The sequence below is a fragment of the Rhopalosiphum padi genome, chromosome 4 (genome assembly GCF_020882245.1).
Source record: "Rhopalosiphum padi isolate XX-2018 chromosome 4, ASM2088224v1, whole genome shotgun sequence".
Lineage (NCBI taxonomy): Eukaryota > Metazoa > Arthropoda > Insecta > Hemiptera > Aphididae > Rhopalosiphum > Rhopalosiphum padi.
In genome coordinates this window covers 11141072-11161082 of record NC_083600.1, presented here as the reverse complement: position 1 = coordinate 11161082, position 20011 = coordinate 11141072, and the positions used below count along the sequence as shown (strand labels likewise).

General features: G+C 25.6%; 3 protein-coding genes and 1 long non-coding RNA gene across 5 annotated transcripts; 1 reads left to right on the top strand and 3 right to left on the bottom strand.

Moving 5' to 3' along the window:
* Positions 1 to 1758: 1758 nt before the first annotated feature.
* On the bottom strand, positions 1759 to 7007 carry LOC132928209 (uncharacterized). Of its 2 annotated transcripts, XM_060992722.1 has the most exons (9): positions 6773 to 7007; positions 6528 to 6697; positions 5476 to 5696; positions 5064 to 5252; positions 4741 to 5004; positions 3704 to 3908; positions 3480 to 3635; positions 2903 to 3411; positions 1759 to 2011 (listed from the first exon to the last, which is right to left on the bottom strand). In XM_060992722.1, the coding sequence occupies exons 1-9, from the start codon at positions 6878 to 6880 to the stop codon at positions 1953 to 1955; spliced, it is 1881 nt and encodes a 626-aa protein (XP_060848705.1). In that variant the 5' UTR covers positions 6881 to 7007; the 3' UTR covers positions 1759 to 1952. The 2 variants fall into 2 exon arrangements, with proteins under 2 accessions (XP_060848705.1, XP_060848706.1); XM_060992723.1 differs by lacking the exon at positions 6773 to 7007 and having other exon boundaries at positions 6520 to 6651.
* Positions 7008 to 8336: 1329 nt separating this feature from the next.
* LOC132930678 (zinc finger MYM-type protein 1-like) lies at positions 8337 to 18368 on the top strand. Its single transcript, XM_060996676.1, has 7 exons — positions 8337 to 9171; positions 9324 to 9429; positions 10040 to 10150; positions 10232 to 11841; positions 11945 to 11948; positions 17503 to 18083; positions 18155 to 18368. The coding sequence occupies exons 3-7, from the start codon at positions 10075 to 10077 to the stop codon at positions 18317 to 18319; spliced, it is 2436 nt and encodes an 811-aa protein (XP_060852659.1). The 5' UTR covers positions 8337 to 9171; positions 9324 to 9429; positions 10040 to 10074; the 3' UTR covers positions 18320 to 18368.
* On the bottom strand, positions 11845 to 15469 carry LOC132930677 (uncharacterized). Its single transcript, XM_060996675.1, has 2 exons — positions 12863 to 15469; positions 11845 to 12474 (listed from the first exon to the last, which is right to left on the bottom strand). The coding sequence occupies exons 1-2, from the start codon at positions 14853 to 14855 to the stop codon at positions 12332 to 12334; spliced, it is 2136 nt and encodes a 711-aa protein (XP_060852658.1). The 5' UTR covers positions 14856 to 15469; the 3' UTR covers positions 11845 to 12331.
* LOC132930679 (uncharacterized) lies at positions 16419 to 17474 on the bottom strand. Its single transcript, XR_009662266.1, has 2 exons — positions 16716 to 17474; positions 16419 to 16549 (listed from the first exon to the last, which is right to left on the bottom strand). It is a non-coding gene; the product is annotated as an uncharacterized LOC132930679 (long non-coding RNA).
* Positions 18369 to 20011: the final 1643 nt, after the last annotated feature.

The following is a 20011-nucleotide window of genomic DNA, read 5'->3' as shown; positions in this document are numbered from 1 at the left end:
AATCTTAGGTATAAATCACAAATTCACAAACATTTTACGAATTTTCAACTTCAAAATTCCTTGCAAATTTTCGCAATTTTGATATATTTCATAAACATTTGAACTTTAAATGCTTATCTATAGGGAACGGATTTTATTGTAATAAAAAAATCAATATGTTATGAACATCAATTTTTCTTAAAATATGGAATGAAAAATCTAAAATATGTAAAAATTGAAAAAATGCGTTAGTATAGAAAATTACAAAAAAATAAATATTTTATAATTATAAATATTAAAAGAAAGTAATACAAATGATATAAGTATATAAAATTATGAATATTATTCCGGAACAAAGCAATGAGAAACAACATATTGTTATAAGTTTGCAAATTTAAAAAATTACGACGGTTTGGTCGGAGAATACTTTTGGCTAAAAGACCGTTTCACATCAACAGATGTGATACATAATATATAATAATTCTTATCCACTATAGCAGAAGGAGTGTATTCAATTTCCAGAAATCTTTGTTGAATTTTTCCTATTAAAATATCTCTGTCAAAAATTATATATCTTGTTATTTTAGACGAAGCAGATGATGTTAAACGTCGGCGAAAATCAATGAAAAAATCAAAAATGACTAATATATACAAAATATGAACTTATTTACCAAATATGCAAAAATATATAAAATAAATTTAGGTTTATTTCAATTAGAACGATCTAAATCGTATATATTATTTATCAGATTTAAAATATCTCATTCCAATAAATATATGTATTTACAATAAAATCCGTTTCCTAGGTAGATTTAGGTAGATTTAGGTTTATAAGTTATAAATTCGTAATAAGTAATAAGTTTTTTACTTTGATGAGTACATACAACTCATAATAAACTTTGTATTACATTTTAAAGATTTTTTTGTTTGCCAAATTTTTTTTATAGTCATTTCAAAAATAAAAACTTAGAAAAATCGAAATTTTAAATTGTCTATAAATAGCTTAAACAAAGTCAAAATATTTTAAAAATTGTATTGTAAATAGATAACGCTATAACATAAACATATGGTAAAAATTTCAAGTATTTACAATGATTCGTTTTTGAGTTACAGCAAAATAAAAAAATCGATTTTGTCAAAAACTGATTATGCGTAAAATTCCCGTTTTTCAGTTACCTTTTTAGGGTTTTTTCTGACGCTTTTGAAATCTTAAATCTAAACTTTTGACGACACAGTTAGTAGCTGGTGTTGAGACAAATATTTGAAGGATAATTTCAATAGTATATTTAATTTATATTTTATAACGTATAGTGTATTGTATCTTTATTCAGATATTGTATAAACAACTACCTAGATAAGCTATGATAAAATACAATCATCGTCATCATCGAAGAGAAGTTTAATTTAGTAACCTGGAGATCATTTTAAAATCAATACATTTATCACTCTGTTCAAAATATTAACTGCATAACTGTCCATTGCCTAAACTATATAATCAAAGATGGTTAAACATAACTATTGTCTATTTCTCAATAATAGCTTTCTTAAACTATTTACTACAGATTCACCAAGTAAGCAAGCAAGTGCCCAATACCAGGTATCAATAGGAATATTTTTAGTTATAATGCATATTTTTCAAATAATACTTTAATAGTTGTTCAATATGATTAGCAAGAAATTGGGAATGTAGCAATTACACTACAATACAGACACACTTCAAAAATGTATGATTGAGAATACAAGTTGTGATAAAATTGTATTTTCACTTTTCAGTCTAGATTATATATTTATCATATTTTATTGTAACATACAAATGACATTTACAGAGTAAAAAAATAATATTATATATCTAACAAAACCAAATATTATGTAAATATAATATTATTAACAATATTTAAAAATAAAATAATAATTGTACAGGTATAAAATTAATCAATCAACACAGTATTTTGTAATTTACATTGATTTGTAACTTAAAATAATAGTTTGTTAGGTACATATTTTCCAAAACACCAAACACAACTTTGATTTTCTGTAAAAATTGTAAAACTTAATTAATATTGCTAATAAATTATATTTTAGGACAAAACATAATATTACTAATTAGTAATTTACTATGTTTTAACAGTAAAACATAGTAAATGTTTGTACAGACAAACGTTACAAATACAATTTTTTTTTTTAATTTATTAGTTATTTTTAAAAATATACTGAATACTTCGTTCTTAAAAAAATTTAAAAAGTATTTTTTGTATAGAGAGACAATTCTATAAGAATACATATACATTATACATACCATTATATAATATAATAATATATGCCTAACAGTACTTAGATAATATACATAGCAATTTTAATACAATTTAAAAAGTGAATGAAGGGTTGACATTTGTTATGGACAATATGAGTATAATAGATTCATTCACCATATAATTTGTGGCAGTGGCAGATAATAGAATGAGAGATAGAACTCAATATACATAATAGGTATACATAAAATCACAAAAGATACTATTCTTCAGGAGGGAGCAATCAGCAAGAACAACTTTAGGAATATAAAGTGTGTGGCTAACAGTCGAGCAGTAATAGATTTAGAACTTCATTACACAATATCATTATACCATGATATACCACTAGTCAGAAACAATTTAATATATAGTTATATAAAGTTTATGTTTTTCAAGTAAAAATTAGGGGTATCAAAATTTGGAAGTAATTTATATTTATAGATTAAGTTTTTAAAAAATATCAAAAAGTATTTAATTTATGGCATAGTTATTTAAAATAATAGGTATTTTTATTACTTATTTATTTTAATTTTTGATTATATGGTCAATCAAAATGTTTACAAATTTTACTATAATAACATTTAAATATAAAACATTTTTCAAAAAATTAAAAAAACTATGAATTAAATGTTTACCTGCATTAATATTAGCCATTGTAAAACACATTGAACACACTAGACTTGGCATACCGAGCGGTCCTAAAGTAACTGGACATCTGAGTTCTTTGTGTTCTTGTTCACAAATAAACATTCTGAAATCTGTAAACGATAGCAAAATTCGTTCACACGTGTTGCAAAAGTATGTATGCTTAGCATCAATAAAATAATGAATCAAATTAGCAGCATCCGCATTAACTTGAACATATTCTATTGGTAGTTTATTCATATAAAATGATAGCATTGTTCGACAATAATATTTGTCTTCATTTCTAAATTCTTTTTTTTTATTGGAAAAATAACTTATCATATGACGCATATGAAGTAACATTTGTAACTCTTGTAAAATATTTTTGTCATATTCGTTTTTTTTAATTTTGAAGGCTACATTCCAATAAGTAAGCTTAAGATGTTGGATGGATAATTTGTCTAATAATTTTCTATCTAACTGGCATACTTTATCTGATTTATCATGCATTCTATTTATTCTGAAAACACAAACCAAATAATATTAATAGGTAAAAATTGTAATAATTTTATATTTTCAGCTTAGTACCTTAAAGTCTCAATACAATCAATAACACTATCATAATCATAATCCTTTATTGATAAAATTTTTTTCTCAAGTTCCACTAAATTTTCAGGAATTGTACAAAATAGTAATTTATTTTTAACATGGCCATCATTTTTACTATACTTGGCTATGTTGCACCTAAAATATAATATAACTTATTATTAAATAAAATTAAATGTTTTTATTATAAAATTGCTTAAACTTACTGAAATGCGAGAACACAAATACACTCATTTTTTGAAAATACTACTGATGTACAAGTATAATTTTGTACTTGTTCACTAAAATTGTTATTTACTATTTTTAAAGTATAAGTTACTTCTGAATTTATAGTAGAAAAATACATACAAATAATTTTACCAACATCTGTCACTAGTAATAACAAATTTTTTTCTAGTACAATTGTAAAACCTAAACATATAAACATGACTATATTAAGTATAGTTGTACGAGTATTCCACTTTAAAAAAAATTTTGAGTTAACTTCAAGAACTAGATTCAATTACACATATTTTCTATTCATAATGTAATTGACTGCTTTAATGGAATAATGAATGAAAAAAACTGTAAACATCTCGAGACTAATGATGTCAAAAATCTAGATTTTCCAAATCCAAAATTTAAAATCCAAATAATTCAAATGTTCACATAAAAATAAGATTAAAATTACATTGCAAAAACGAATTGAATATGTTTGAGATAATATAATATTCTCATCAATAAATAATTGCTTATTATGATAAAATTATAACTTTACTAATATTTTTAAACCAAACAATTATTTTTAAATTTCAAGTCTTACCGATTTAAATAAAACAGACTAAATCCTATAAATTAAATAACATATATTTAAATTTTAAATAATTAAGCGACAAGTTTAAAATATTCAGATCATTCAGATAATTCGGATTTATTCATAGATAACCAAATTATTCTAATAGTATTACAATCCAGATATAAGTGACCACTACTTGAAACCTTGATGTTTCTGATGTGAACACAATTAAATAAAGATTAAAAGTCTGCAATTTTTATATGCAAAAAAACTTTTTAAATACTTGATTGATTTTGAGTTTTTGGATAATTTTCAATAATTGAGAATTAATGAGTACTCGAACAATTTCGTGTAGTTAGTTTGGAACTTGCCAAAAAAATTAATGCTGATTCAACACATTTTCAATAAAATAATACTCGCACAACTCATAATCAGTAAAATTAAATTAATAACAAAAAATTAAATTACCAGGTATAATAGCAGTCTTAGGAATCATTTCTTTTTTTGTTGACAAAATTTGTTTTTTAGTTAGTGAATACAACATCACCAATACAAATGACATTTTTGTAAAAAATATAAGACATTCGTCATTAGAAATACTTTCTACTCTAATGTTTTTCACACAGGCAAAATCTTCATCCGGCCACAAAATAAATGTATTATTTACATTAGGATAGTTCAATATTTCATGAACATAAACTTGGCCATTTGTCAAAGAAACTACTAACCAAACTGATTAAAAAATTCTAATTAAAGAATGTAAAAAATATTATTTATATAAATTTACATACATAATTCATGTGATATATGAAACCATTTAATATGTTTTATAGAAACACTATGAAATTCAAACTCTGTCAATAAAAATGATTTTTCTGACGAAGTTGACCAAAATGTCAACATATTATTTAAATGACAGCATATTGTTCCATAAACTTCTATTTCATTTTCATATTTCAAGGTATCAGTAAAAACAAAATCTGAAATTTAAAAAAATCATTAAGTAAAAATAAATAGAATAAAAAATTCTGATTTGATTATGTCATAATTAATCAAATATAATGTGTGACAATGATATTAAAAAAAAAAAATTTATATACTCATAAAATTAAAATTAATAAAAGTCATATTTATATTTTATAATATATTACCTAATACAAATTTAGTGTTAATAATAAATTTGCTGTTGTAATGAAATCTTACTTTTAATTTGTAGAGACTTTTCTTTTTCACGGCAATAAGAAAGAATTCTGTTTTCAGTTTTAAAAACACTAAGATTTTTTTTATCAATTAAGAAACAAGGTTTCTTAGATACTATAAAAAACCATTTTTGTGGTATGTCACTCAATTTTTCTATCCATTTATTATTATTTTTTTCTAAAAACACTATATTACTGTTGTTTCCCATATAAATGATATTCCAGCTGAAAAATAAAACAATTAATAGATGTAGGTTTTAACATAATTAATTTAATTATTTTAACTATATCATAACATATAATATTATTTAGATAAATATAGGCATATTTAATAATTAATTTGTTTTAAACTACAAATACATTTTAATCTCATGCTTATATAACTTAAGACAAACATTTTAATCCTCTTATTATAAATAATGACTGTTTAACATATTTTTTCTGATTACTAATACTACTTGTTTTTTTAAATAATATTATCTGAACTTAATATAGCTTATAAAAAGATAATAACTATGCATTGTTTGCAGCTTTACATTTTTTATATTATGTAGGAAACACTATTGATTTTTTCAAATAATATTAGATCCTTAAAATTTTATTTTAATTTATTTTTAAAGTATTTTCTAAACTAATGAAAAATCATAAATGGACTTAAATATTTACACACATCTAAAAAATAAAAATAAATAAGAACATAAATCCTTTGATACAGGGGTTACATTTTATGTGAAAAAAAAATTAAAAAAATAATCTATTAAACATTTTAATCCTAAGTTTATGGGATAATCTGATAATATTATTATTGTTAATTTATTCGGTATAAAAAGCCACTAAATTTAATGACACCAGAAAATATATTAATCAACCTTACATTATTTTTTATATCCTATTAATATCTACTTAATACTTATTTTATAACCATAGTTTTCAATAAATCCTTTAAGTTATTAAACTTCATGTGTAGAAAACATTTGTATTTACTGATTTACTTGAATACAACTTTGACAATGCATTAAAACAATTGGAAACAAACCTATCCATATACCTACTTACTTCCTGTTATTGGGGTATATTGTTAAATTGTGTTCTTGACACACTACTGGTCTTTGAAAACGTATTTCTTTGAAATTTTTATCTTCAAATGGTTTTTCCTTTGAGAATGGGATTGACGTTCTAAATACCTTGAGGTCTGCAGACGGTCTGAACAGGTCCGACTGGATATCCTATAAAAAAATATATATTAAACCCAACGTATTGATATCGAAATAATACTAAGTACAAATCGTCGAAACACATACAATGATCAACAGACCATCGTCCGTTGAGAAGACAAACGAATTGTCGACGGATACGCACGAGATGAACTTGCTCGTGTATTCGAACTCCTGGACCAGATTGATGGTCATCTTCCTTTCCAAAAACTGATATTCTATCCACTATAATTTGAATGTTTTGACTTCGATATTGCAGAATTCAAAATTTTCTTTATTTAGTTTATTTTAAAAAGTTATCTTAAATAATATTTGAAATTGTAATCAATCTTATCACGGATTTGCCGGCGCGGCAGCGTTGCCAGTTTGCATTTTATTTTGTTTTAGCTTGCACTTGGCGGCGTTGAATGTTCCGTCAGAGATGGAGTCAATTCTTCCAAAGTATTAATTTGAAATTTATAAGAAGAGTTCTCTCCATGAAGTCTTCATGGTTCTCTCTATAATATAGTATGTAAAAAAAAAAATCTGCTAGAACGTCAAATAAATTTTTTATGAATATGTCATGTTAAAATAATAAAATATTTACGATATTCGACATTTACCGGTAAATCATGATACAATTATTTTTCGTCAAACAATTTTTGAATTTTTTTTGTATTTAAAAAAATAACAATAGATACTTGAAATTTTCACGAAATGTTTATAGTATCATTTTCTCTATACGATAAAAATTAAACATTTTTTAACTGTTTTTAAGTTATTTATAGACGTGAGAAATATTCAAGTTTTTTAAATTTCATTTTAAAAATACCGATTAAATATTATTTTTTAGCGATAGATATGCTTGAAAATTCAATAACAAACCAATATGATATTGAATATTAGAACCATATAATATTTTTTAGATATAATATGTTATATTACTTATATTTCTAAATAAATAATCAAAATATATACCTACTATATTATTATCACAAAAGTACTACAGTAATACTTCAAATTTCCTCTAATTTGAATATAACAGTCAAACTTAATAAAATAATATAACTTAAGTCTAAAAACTCTTTAAATTAATTAATTTCTTTATTAATACTTACATATTTTTAACATTAAATTATAGGGAGGCAAAAGAGAAGCAAAATCAATTTTTTTTAGGAGGGGGCGCCTGTAAATATTAAATAATATTATTGTATTAATTAAATATATTAATAATATAATAATAAATACAATATTTTCGAAAAAAAATTCAACTTATACCGTGTAATATTAAAAGTAAAATATTAAATAGTTAAGCCTTTAATAGCTATATTAAAAAACATATAAAATATAGGCACAGATTGCGGCATCTTTCAAAGCATTTGTGGATTTTATGACATATGTGACATTACCTATTATACTATCGGTTATTTTATTGTGATATGGTATTTAATGTAATGATGATTGGAGTATTTAACCATAGTATTCTATGATTTAACTGTATTGATAATTTTATAGTATTTAATTTATAAGTCCAAATGTCATTTAATAAATATGTAAAATTAAATGTAATTTATATAATAATATATTATTTTAATGCAGTGGCGGGGTGAAGAGGTTTTTGAGAGGCCATGGCCTCTGAATTTTTGTGGGTGGGTGGGTAGTATAGGTAGCCGGTGGTTTAGGACTTTCAATTGTATATAACCCATAATAATTATTCAGGGATTTTAAATGCCTATACGGCTATACGTCATTCCATTTTATCGTTAAAACGGTTTAAATAGACAGTAAAAACTAAGAACAATAAATAGATTAAGTTACTATGAAATATGAATATGATTGTTGTCAGCTAATAAACAACACGAATACCAGAATACACGATAACACTAATAATTATTTTCATACTGGTTTCTCTACTTGGTCATTCTATAAATACATTTTAGGAATAACCCTAGTATCATACTTAATACTACTTACCACCACCCGCAAATCGATAAACACGATAATAATAAGAATTGTTTGCCATTATGGCATTATGTAATATGTATTTATTTAATTCCATGATGCATTCTCGTCGTGGTCTCGTGGAATAATCATTATTTACCATATTATTTCAGTTAATTTAAGTTTCTGTGATTTGTATTTAGTAGTTACGTACTCGAAGTCACTATGGCTTATTCCACTATTGTTTAAGTATGAGTTGTATTTGTGTAAAGTGTAAATTAAATTGTTAAATTTTCATTAGCTAGTTTTTACCTCAATTTATGAAATTATTGTTTCGTTAATATTGTTATATATAATCAAGTTTTTAATTGGACATTTTAAACCATATTTTATTATTAAAATGTCAAATGAAATATGTAATGTATGTAAAAGAAAACGAGAAACCCTAAATGCGACCAATTGGACTCGACATATTATGTCTTGTAAAAAAAAGAGACTTTCATCAGGTCAAAGTATAATGTCATTCTTCAAACAGAAGCCTTCTACGTCTACTGATATAGTTATTGGTAAGTTATAACTGTTAAAATTTTTAAATGTATACTGTAGTGTTAAACTCAGAATTTATTTACTTTTTAGTTTTGTTATAATTATTATTAATTATTGCCTATTATAAATGTTTACAATTATTAAAAGGCAATTTTTAAATTAATTTTTATAGTTGAACAAGAAACATTAAACACCAAATTCCGTGGCATCACCAAATCAAACTTTTGATGAAGTCATTAAAAACATTGAAGTTATACATGATAATTACATAACTGCAGGTGCTTAAAAAAATTGATTTAATTTAATATTTAGTATTATATTATATTGTAAATATAGATTTTAAAAAAACAGAATGAACAAATTATTAAAATTATTTTTTAATATAGACAATATTATAATAAATTGTATCATGATAAAAACTATATTAGCACAGAATATAACAATAGCCTAAAAAATAATATAATAATAATAATATTAGCCTTGTATATCTATGATTAATAGATACTATTTATTATCCACTTTAAATCTAAAGATATTTTTTAATTACCTTAATTTTCCCTTTTTGATTATTTTTTTATGTAGAATATATTATGCATAATATATTGATATGTTACCTAGAGCTGTAAGCATGAACATTTTTTTTTATTGCAGTTTTCAATTTTTTTATTTTTGTATAGGAGTTAGATATACCGTATACGAATAGGTAGTGGTAGGTGTATGCTGTAGCCACGTTTTCAACTTTGTTATTAATCAACATAAACATTCAATTATAGCTTGTGTTTTGTTACATATAACCAATATTAAATTAATATGTTTCATATAAAATTTTAATGTTTTTAAAGTGAAATAATTTAACATAATTTGTTTTTAATATTGTGAAATATTTAGGGTTTAATGAAAAAATTCAAACTGACAACTCAGATATGATGGAAATTGAAAATAATTTATTGCCAAGTTCAAGTATTGCAGTACATGTAGATGATGCACCCAAAACAGAGGGTATTTGTAATATTTTTACTAGTTATTTTATTATAAAAATTGTAAATTAATTGTTGTATATTTATACAATTATTATTTTAGTATTTGCAAATGATCCAGCGTCTATACCATTAGTTATATCGGATGAAATGTTGCATTATTATATGTCCCTTGGTCCTTGTCAGCCAAATGCTAATGATTTATTAAATAATACATTTACCAAGACATATGAAGAAAGTGGTCATATTAGGTCATTTAATGAATGCTATTATTATAAAAAAAATACTGATGGACAGCTTATACATAGGTATTGGCTATCATATTCACCATCTTTAAATCGAATATTTTGTCTAACCTGTAAGCTTTTTGGTTTACCTGATACAAAAAAATTGTTTTTAGTAAAAAATGGATCTAATGATTTTAAAAATATTACACGGACTTTGTCAAACCACGAATCTTCACCAGATCATATGCAAAGTGTAATAGCACATGGATTATATATAAGAAATGACCGAATTGATCTGAAACTCATTGAAAATGCAAATCGTCAGGTGGCTGACAATCGAGAACTTTTAAGACAGATTATTGATGCCCTTATTTATATTGGAAGACAAAATATATCTTTAAGAGGTCATCGTGAAGGCATTGATTCAAATAACAGAGGAAATTTTTTGGAATTAGTTAAACTTTTATCAAACAATCATGGTCCTTTGAAACGCCATATAGAACAAATTGAAGGTAAAAAAAAAAATCGACTAACTTTTTTGTCTAATGTCACCCAAAATCATTTATTAAACATTATATCAGAAGTAATAAGATTTAAAATATTAAATGAAGTTAAAAGATCTGGACAGTTTGCTGTGATAATTGATACAACGACTGATGTTAGTAATTTAGAACAATTCACATTTATTCTTAGGTATGTAAACGAAGAAGGTCTTGTTCAAGAACGACTGGTTTCATTAGTAACTGCATCAGATGCAACTGGACTGGGTATGTTTGAAGTATTTTGTGAAATAACTAACAAATATAATATTGAGTGGAAGACACAATTGATAGCTCAAGCATATGATGGTGCTGCATCTATGCAGGGACAGTATTCTGGTTTGAAAACCAGAATACAAAATGAAAATCCAAATGCCATATATATTTGGTGTTGTGCGCATTTATTCAATCTAGTAGTGGTTGATACATGTGACTGTTGTATTGTCTCAAAACGTTTTTTTGGTGATATTGGATGTTTTGTTGAGTTTATGAGGGCTAGAAAACGAACAGCTATTTTTGTTAAATGGCAAGAACAATTATATCCTAATGATCGTTTACGTCGAATGAAGCGATTTTCCACTACACGATGGACATCTCATGACAGGGTATTAATTGTTATTAATGAAAAATATTCTGCACTATTGGAGACATTAGAAGAAATTTCTGATGCAAATAATTCAGACCGCGAAGCTGCCTCAACTGCTGAAAATCTTTTAAGTAAAATAACATCATTTCAATTTATTTTAATGATGTTATTTTTTAGAAAATTATTTGCCATCACGTCTGAAGTGTCAAGATATCTACAATCAAAGGAAATTGATTTTGTGCAGGCAATTAATTTAATAGATATTGCAAAAAATCGTTTAATAGATATGAGAACAGAACAAGACTGTAAAGATTTAATTGACCAGGCAAAATTATTTTCAAATAAAAATGATCTTAAGGCGGCTCTTAGTGACTATTATTTAAGGGGAAAAATTTAGGCAATTTCTTATTTAATCGTCGCCACTCGTGATCTTTGTGTTAGTCGTAAATGATTATTAGTGTGAGTGTGGTTCTATATATGTACCACCACTTCCGCTCCATTGATCAGGTAGTTCGGACATTCCGATTGCGTCGCGTACTTGCGAGTTGCGTGTCTTATCGTTATCGTAAAACCATTGTTGGGATTTTACAATTATAATTTATCAGATAATGAATTATGATTAATTATGACAATACACAAGTAAACAACCTGGATTTAATTTTATTACATATAGTATAGGAAATAGGTCAAATAGGAATATGTATATACTATATAGAACATATTAAACAGGTTTGTACATTTATTTAAAATCACTTACTTTTTTGTCATGGATATAAATACAGAATATATAACACATAATAATAATACTGTAGTCGTTGTTGTATGTAAAATTATTAAAAAATAGGTAATAACTAATCTCTGATAGGTAAACCACGATGAAAACGGGAGTCTAATATTTCAAGTAACAAATGGTCATGATAAAATGAAATTAATTGTTGCTGCATTCGTTGTTCAAAAAAAGCATCATCTCGTAATATCTTTTGGTACAGCATGCCTGAAAATGTAAATGAGAATGATAAATTAAATATTTAGTAAGGAATGCAATATCGTATTTTTATAAAATTGGTTTCTCGTCGAAATGTGGCGGTAATAATGTAACTAATGTAAGAATTATGTGTAAATTGTAAATCAATAATTGTAGCTTGAAATTTTTTCATAGTTATTAGCTACTTCAGAATACCCAGTACAAAATATAATCATTCTTTTTATCGGAAATACCAATTGTTTTACCAAGTGTAATAAAGAATACCTAATACCAATAATTATTGTTTATTGTACACCATCTATATCGATAACATTAAATTAATATTAAAAAAATATAAATTCCACTTCCACAATATTTTGACGAGATACCTATAAAATTATATACATAATTTACATACCTTTGGATGACCACAAGACGAAATAACAGTAAGATCTTTGTGTTACATATAGTTGTCCTTGTATTTGATAGTAGTAATTATCATTTGTTTTTAAATTTAATTTTCCATCGATGAGTGTCGCAAATTTCAATTTTCCACATTGAATAGCATCTTCGGGTGTAAGATCTTTTATAGTGTATGGACATTTAATTTCTATGATACCATCGTCGTCGATTAACCCATCAGGACTTGCAGCCAAAAAATTATATGTTTTATCAACAAATAAACCAGCGGGTTTAATTTTTAAGTTGATCTCTTTTTCAAAAGAAATTCTTGCTATAGGTTCATTTTCAATACCATAGTTTGTAGATGAGTTACCGGAAAATGCATTATATAATATAGTTTTAACAGTGTTTTTTCTTGAAGTTGTTACTCGTAATTTACAAACCTTTCCAAAATTTGAGGCTGTCAATCGTATACTTCTCTCAGCTTTCCATAGGTCACTTTCCGACTGATTTTTTGTAGATTTTTCTAATATTTTAATTTCTTCATTGGTCTTTGATAAGCGCTCTAAAAATTGTAATTTTTTAATATTAAATTCCTTTGGTTCTATATCTAATATTTGAGATTCTTCTTGAATACATCCATAGTCTCTGTCCGGGCCAATATACGTTTTTTTACTAGGCTTGATATTTCCAAACAATTGTCGTCGTTTTAATTTAGTGTTATTTTTGTTTGAACGTTGTTCTATAAAACGCTTAGTAAATACACCTGGACTTGATTTTGTCATTTTTTTGTGTAATATACTTATATGTGATGGACCTGTATTTAAGGAAGTTAGAGCAATATGACACCGTGTTTGGTAAGACCCTTTTAAAGAAAAATTAATACGCTTTCCACCCACGTATTTGGCGACTACGCTATTATAATTTTCGACACAGTTATTATTAACATTGTGAATTAAACTTGAAGAATGGTGTGCCAACAAATTTCTTGCTGCTAAAATGTCATTCCAAAGACCGGATTTTTCCAAATCGGGCACTAAATTATTTTCACCGTCTTTTGGACCCATACAAAAATACTGGGCACAATGTGTATGGTGTCCAAATACATGGTAAGGTCCATTCAAAATATCTGATTTAAGTAATTTGACTTTTTCGATAATATTTTTTTTCATTTTACTACGAAATTTTATGGCTTCCGTAACAGCATATCGAAGACGGAGTAAATTATTTTTTAAAAAAGTTCTTTGAACACCTGGAACAATATTTCCATTTGTACACTTGCGTCGACTAGCTGTTTCACGAAGTCGGTTTATATAATTTCTGAGTAAATGATTTGTACACTCTATTTTTTTTACATTCAAATCCGGTCCATATGGTTTAGTTAAATTTAAGTTCTTTATCACGCTACTATCACCATCTCCGATTAACTTGTCATATATTAAGTTATGCATTGGAATACTCTCCTTGAATCCTTCCACTATTATACTTGATTCCATCGAAGTAGAGGTACTATCCCAATTCTTATAGCATATGTGAGACCTGGTTTGTTCATTCTGTTGGGAAGCTCGATGACAAATAATACAATATTTATTTTTTACGCCAACAAATAAACATTTTTTTGTATTCCATCCAAATATGGAAGCGACACCAGATAAAGCATTATAATTGCTTTTATATGATCTCTTGGACCACGCACCATCAGCAATTACGGTTATTAACGGACGACCTTGTTCATCTACGTCTCCGTTTTCAATTGCAATTTTCGATTCTTCTTGTCCAGCTTTTTTCATCTCTTCCAAACTTACATTAAATATATTTTGACTTACTTCCTCGTGAATATTTTGATAAGTGGGAAATGACATACAATACATATCAAGTATACCGCAAAATTCTTCCAATTGGGAATACCCTTGTCCCGTGTTTAATACGGCAGAGGTAACTGCTGTATTAATGTTGAATCCTTTTCGTTCAGGATCTTCCGAGTAAATATTTTCCAACGTACCACACATATTACATTTAAAAACAAATGTGCTAAAAAACCCATTTTTTTTTTCATTTATAATTGTTAAGTTAGAAAATGTACAGTCAAACTTGTGTTGAATACTTTGAATGGCCTTGAATAAGTACGCTATATCAACAATTCTTCTGCCTTGTAATATATATCTATTTCAAAAAAATATTATTATTATACGTCACGACGAGAATATTTCGCGCGTAGAGGCGAGTTAAAATTGTGAGTGTAATATCAAAAAATTATTTTAAATTTAAAATCAATTCAAAACTTAAGTATAATTTATATAATTTACAAAATAATGTTTATATTTTTTAGATTTTGTCAAAATTCTAACTTTAAACGACTAAAAAAATATATTGTGACTATAGATTTTTAATATTTTTAATTATCAGTATAAATAGCTCAAAAAAAGTACTTAGAATTTTGAGTTCTCTAAAAGTCTAAAGCACAAACTACTAACTACATACATTTTTTATACAAAACAACCCTCAAAGTTAAAATCGAAGCAAAAAAAAAATGTGTAGTTATTGAAATAAAAACTAAAAAATATTGAACTTATATATATTCTAATAAATATTAAATACTTACTCTTCTGCGTTTTTTTCTTGTTTATCAGATACTACTAATCTGTACGTAGAATGAAATATATTATTATTTATACGTGACATATCTGCGTCGTCCTTATTACTTCTAAATAATAATAGAAATATTAAAAAAAAAAGCTATGGTAGGAAAGTGGGTATCACTCTGTTCTATTATAGAAATGGAAAGAGCAGGTCACTATAATGGATGTGTTAAATTTGAATGCAAAGGCAGATATCATTGTACATAAAAAATGATTCTGAACGGAGATGATTTATCAGTCTAGGATAATTAGTAGGATATATGATATTATTACCTATATTTAAATTGTAATATTTCGTATTTTACGTGATTTCATAAAAAATTAAATTTCATAGGCTCATAAAATGTTTTCTATATTGACGTTATAATTTTTACAGTTATTTGAATAAAGGGTTTTTTAACCTTAGGTAAAAATTACAAAAATGTTATGAATTTTAAACTTCAAAATTCCTTGCAAGTTTTCGCGATTTTGACATATTTTGTAAACATTTGAAGTTTAAATATTTATAAACCAAAATTGTGACCAACGGTTTTTGATTTTTTTTACTATGATAAGTACAACGTATAATAAATCTTGTATTAAATTTTAAAAAATTTTTGGATTGCCAAATTTTTTTTATCGCATTTCAAAAAAAAAAATCGAAAACTTCAATTGCCTATAAATACTCGTAGCTTAAAAAAGTCAAAATATTTTAAAAATTTAACCGTAAATAGTTAACGCTAAAATTTCAAGTATTTACAATGATTCGTTTTTCCGTTATTTTTTTAGGGTTTTCCTGACACTTTTGAAAGCTACTTTTTCTCTTTTGTTTTGACCTTCTAAGTACCAATTAGATTCATTTTCCTTTTAAAGAAGATCTGTAGTCAAAAATTAAAGCAGTATCATACTACTCCAAAACGTGATGGTGACAGACACACACAAAAAAACACATCATATCATTGTAAAATCAATATATTCATATTAATAAATATAAAAGAATAATTACAAATTAGTAATTACCTGCTATCAGTTTCATCATGAGTTTGGTCATCATTTTCATTTGAAACATTAGAATGATCCAAAATCTATTACAAAAAATAATGAATAATATATTATATAATGGTATACCTATCAAGTGCGAACGCAGGAAACATTTCGAGGGGAGGGGAGTAAAAAAATTTATATAAATATTATACTATTCATTTGTAGGTCAGGTAATTTATATAAACAAAATAACTCGTAGATACCTACCTGAATATCGTTGTCCTCTAAAGTTTTAGAATTTTTAGACTGTAAATTTTTCAAATTGTGTCTTAATTTTTTCCGTGGTGCAGTCAATTTTGGACGCATCTTTTTACTATATCGCCAATCACTCATTTTTATAAACTTTTTATTATTTGCAAATGCATAAAATCAACACAAACTGCACTGATGGTAATAACTTACTAATAGCATTGATTTTAAATACTAGTATTTATAATAAATGCAATTACTTTATATAATATAAAATATAAAATTAGTATTTCGAAGAAATTCGAATCGATAACAATAGATTTCATATCGCCCGGATGTGGGCGAACGGAATGATTACGTTCCATAGCATACGTACGCGCATGCACAAGTCATCGTACGAATATTCGAAAAATATTTTTGTACATACACAACAATGAATAATTCTAATAAGCTGGCGAAAAATTAACATACTTCTAGTAATCCTATTTTAATTTTGAAAAATTATTTGAACTTATTACCCTCTACTCTATGTTTTGTAGGAAATAGATTTTGGATATTTTGGATAATTTACGTAGTACGGTTCTAAATAACTAAATTAATTTTTCAAAATTAACATGCACTTTAATGTGCTAACAAAACAAAAAAATAAAAAAGTATTTCCTACAAAACATAGAGAAGAAGGTAACAAGTTCAAAACTTTTTTCAAAATTAAAATTGGACTACTAGAAGTCTATTTATTTTTCGCCAGCTTATTGGTCTAAATGTATGAAAATTGTATTCGCTTAGAGCCGCCTTAATGAAACAGATTTTCCTCAGGTAAGACCGAGGAGAAAAAAAATTATGGCTGGAGAACAAGCTAGAGATGAGCTTTTATCTTCACCTGTAGATAATTTTAGGACTGGGGTTTTTTATAGAATTTTGGATACAGTAATTTCATCTATTGAAAATCGATTTTCTGAATCTAGAAATATACTTAAAGATTTTACATTACTTTCACCTGAACGTTTAAGGTTGATAAAGAATGAAAACGATTTACCTAGTGATGCCTTTAAAGCCATTTCCAACTGGATTTCAATAGATCTCACTCAACTAAAAATTGAATATGTTACATTTAGTAAAAGTTTAGATAAATTGCTTAATGGTATGAATATAAACATGATGTATCAAAACCTTAACAATCATACAAGTGATTTTGATTCGGAGAATGATAGCGAAAACAGTGAAAATGATGTTGAAACTTCAGAAAATAAAATAACTTGCCTGCAAATCCTGAAAATTTTATCCAGTTATGACCTTAGAAATGCATTTCCAAATTTGTTTAAAACATATAAAGCACTTGGAACCATTCCTGTATCTTCAGCATCTGCAGAAAGAAGCTTTTCTAAGGTGAATTATTTGAACTAATTAAAATTCAACAAATTATTCAATAATAAATTATATATTGTGTATTATTTTAGGTAAAGCTTATTAAGACTAGACTTCGGTCAACAACTGGTCAGAATCGGTTGGAAAGTTTGTTAATGTTAAGCATGGAGAGAGATGTGCCAATAAATCACCAAGAAGTTATTGATAAGTTTGCTCAAACATCAACTTTGTTAAAAAAAAATTTAATGTTTAAATAACAAACTTATATACTTTGCTGTTATATATACTTAGATAATTTTCATCTTACATTTTTTTTTTTTTTTTTAAATAATTTATATCCTATATACTTAACCTCATTAATTTTTCTTTAGTTGTATGAATAAAAGCAATTTAGGAAATAATATTAGTGAGGCTGAATATTTCTAAAGAATTTACTATAGAAATTACTTTTACTTAAGTATTAAATTTTGAGTGTCCATGATTTTTTAGATGGGTTTGACACCCCCTCCCCCATCCTGTGATGAGGTTTTTATTTTACAGGTGGTGGGTGTCCCAAATCTTGTTGGCCTCATTGGTAAAAAAAGTTCACCACGCCACTGTTTTAATGTATACTATAGCTGAATGACCCAACTTTGTTCGTGTGTTAAATAATCGATTCGTATATAAATTGATTTTTTTATTATAATTAAACTATTTAAAGCCTAGCCATGTATACATAATATATTTTATAATCTAACTTAATTTATAATATTTATAACTAAAATGACAAATAAAATTAAATTGAAAATAATAAGAGTGATTTACTCGTAGATTCATTTGGTACAACCATGTGAAAAAAATCGTTAAATTATTTAAATAACATGCTAAAAATTTGTAATTTTTAAATATAAACCCCCTCTCCCTCCCCTCAGACAAAAAATAATGAAAAATTGGGTGACGTAGTGGAACTCAGAAGTGTATTTATTTCTGTAAAAAAAAATTGGTAAAAAGTTAAATACCTAATTAGTTTATTTTCTTTTTTATTTTTGGTAGTATTATATTTACAGTGTGTGCCCCCCTGAAAAAATTCTGGATACGCCACTGATTAAGCAAATAATATTTTATCGTCATTCACTGTCTTGCAGAAAAAAATAAAAGTTTCAAATTTTAAATTGTTAAATACTTATAAATAGCTCAAAAAGAGTCAATTTATTGAGAAAATTATAGTACACCTATAATGTGTAAGAAATGTTAATTTATACATTTCAACATTTGATAAAAGTTCTAAATATCTACGGTTATTAACGTTTTTTAATTACAACAAAATATACATAAATAGTTAAAAGGGTGAATTACCAATTATTATGTCGTAAAGATTTTATTTTAAGACAATTAAATACTGTTTTTACTTAAAAATTCACGTATTTCTTGATTTTTTTTCTGTTATTCCCGGTTACTTTGAAAAGTATTTGGAATTTTTTACTTTTGACTCCCCGATGTACTAACTAAATCTTATTTGATACCATGAGCCATCCCCAAAGTTAAAATCCAAAGCATATTTATTGCCCTAAAAGTTGATGACAAACACAAAAATAACACATTTTAAGATGAATATACATTCATCGTTACGCTCAAAATCTGAAATATAAAATACAATAAAAATAAAATTAAAAATGGATGATATTTTTAACAAAGAAACGTTATAACTTTTTTTTATAAAGTACATGATAACAAATGTTGTCAAGGTCAAGGAAATATTACTTTGGTTCAATCACGATGTAATCGATGATGTATTATGAGTTATGACTATTATGTATATAAAATAAGATATATCGTGATTTCAATTGAACATAATATGACCAATATTACAATAATATAACATTATAACAAATAACAATGATGATATAAAAAGTATTATTTGAACTACAATATATAATAATTAATGATTCGGATGGTTTATGGCGGCATAT

Coding starts and splice junctions, on each gene's coding strand:
- LOC132928209 (XM_060992722.1), bottom strand. CDS start 6,880: ATGACCATCAATCTGGTCCAGGAGTTCGAATACACGAGCAAGTTCATC. Junction 6,698..6,772: donor ACGATGGTCTGTTGATCATT/GTATGTGTTTCG, acceptor ATTTTTTTATAG/GATATCCAGTCGGACCTGTT. Junction 2,012..2,902: donor AATGGCTAATATTAATGCAG/GTAAACATTTAA, acceptor CAATTTTTACAG/AAAATCAAAGTTGTGTTTGG.
- LOC132930678 (XM_060996676.1), top strand. CDS start 10,075: ATGATGGAAATTGAAAATAATTTATTGCCAAGTTCAAGTATTGCAGTA. Junction 10,151..10,231: donor TGATGCACCCAAAACAGAGG/GTATTTGTAATA, acceptor TTATTATTTTAG/TATTTGCAAATGATCCAGCG. Junction 18,084..18,154: donor CAGAAAGAAGCTTTTCTAAG/GTGAATTATTTG, acceptor GTATTATTTTAG/GTAAAGCTTATTAAGACTAG.
- LOC132930677 (XM_060996675.1), bottom strand. CDS start 14,855: ATGTGTGGTACGTTGGAAAATATTTACTCGGAAGATCCTGAACGAAAA. Junction 12,475..12,862: donor CGTCTTGTGGTCATCCAAAG/GTATGTAAATTA, acceptor TTACATTTTCAG/GCATGCTGTACCAAAAGATA.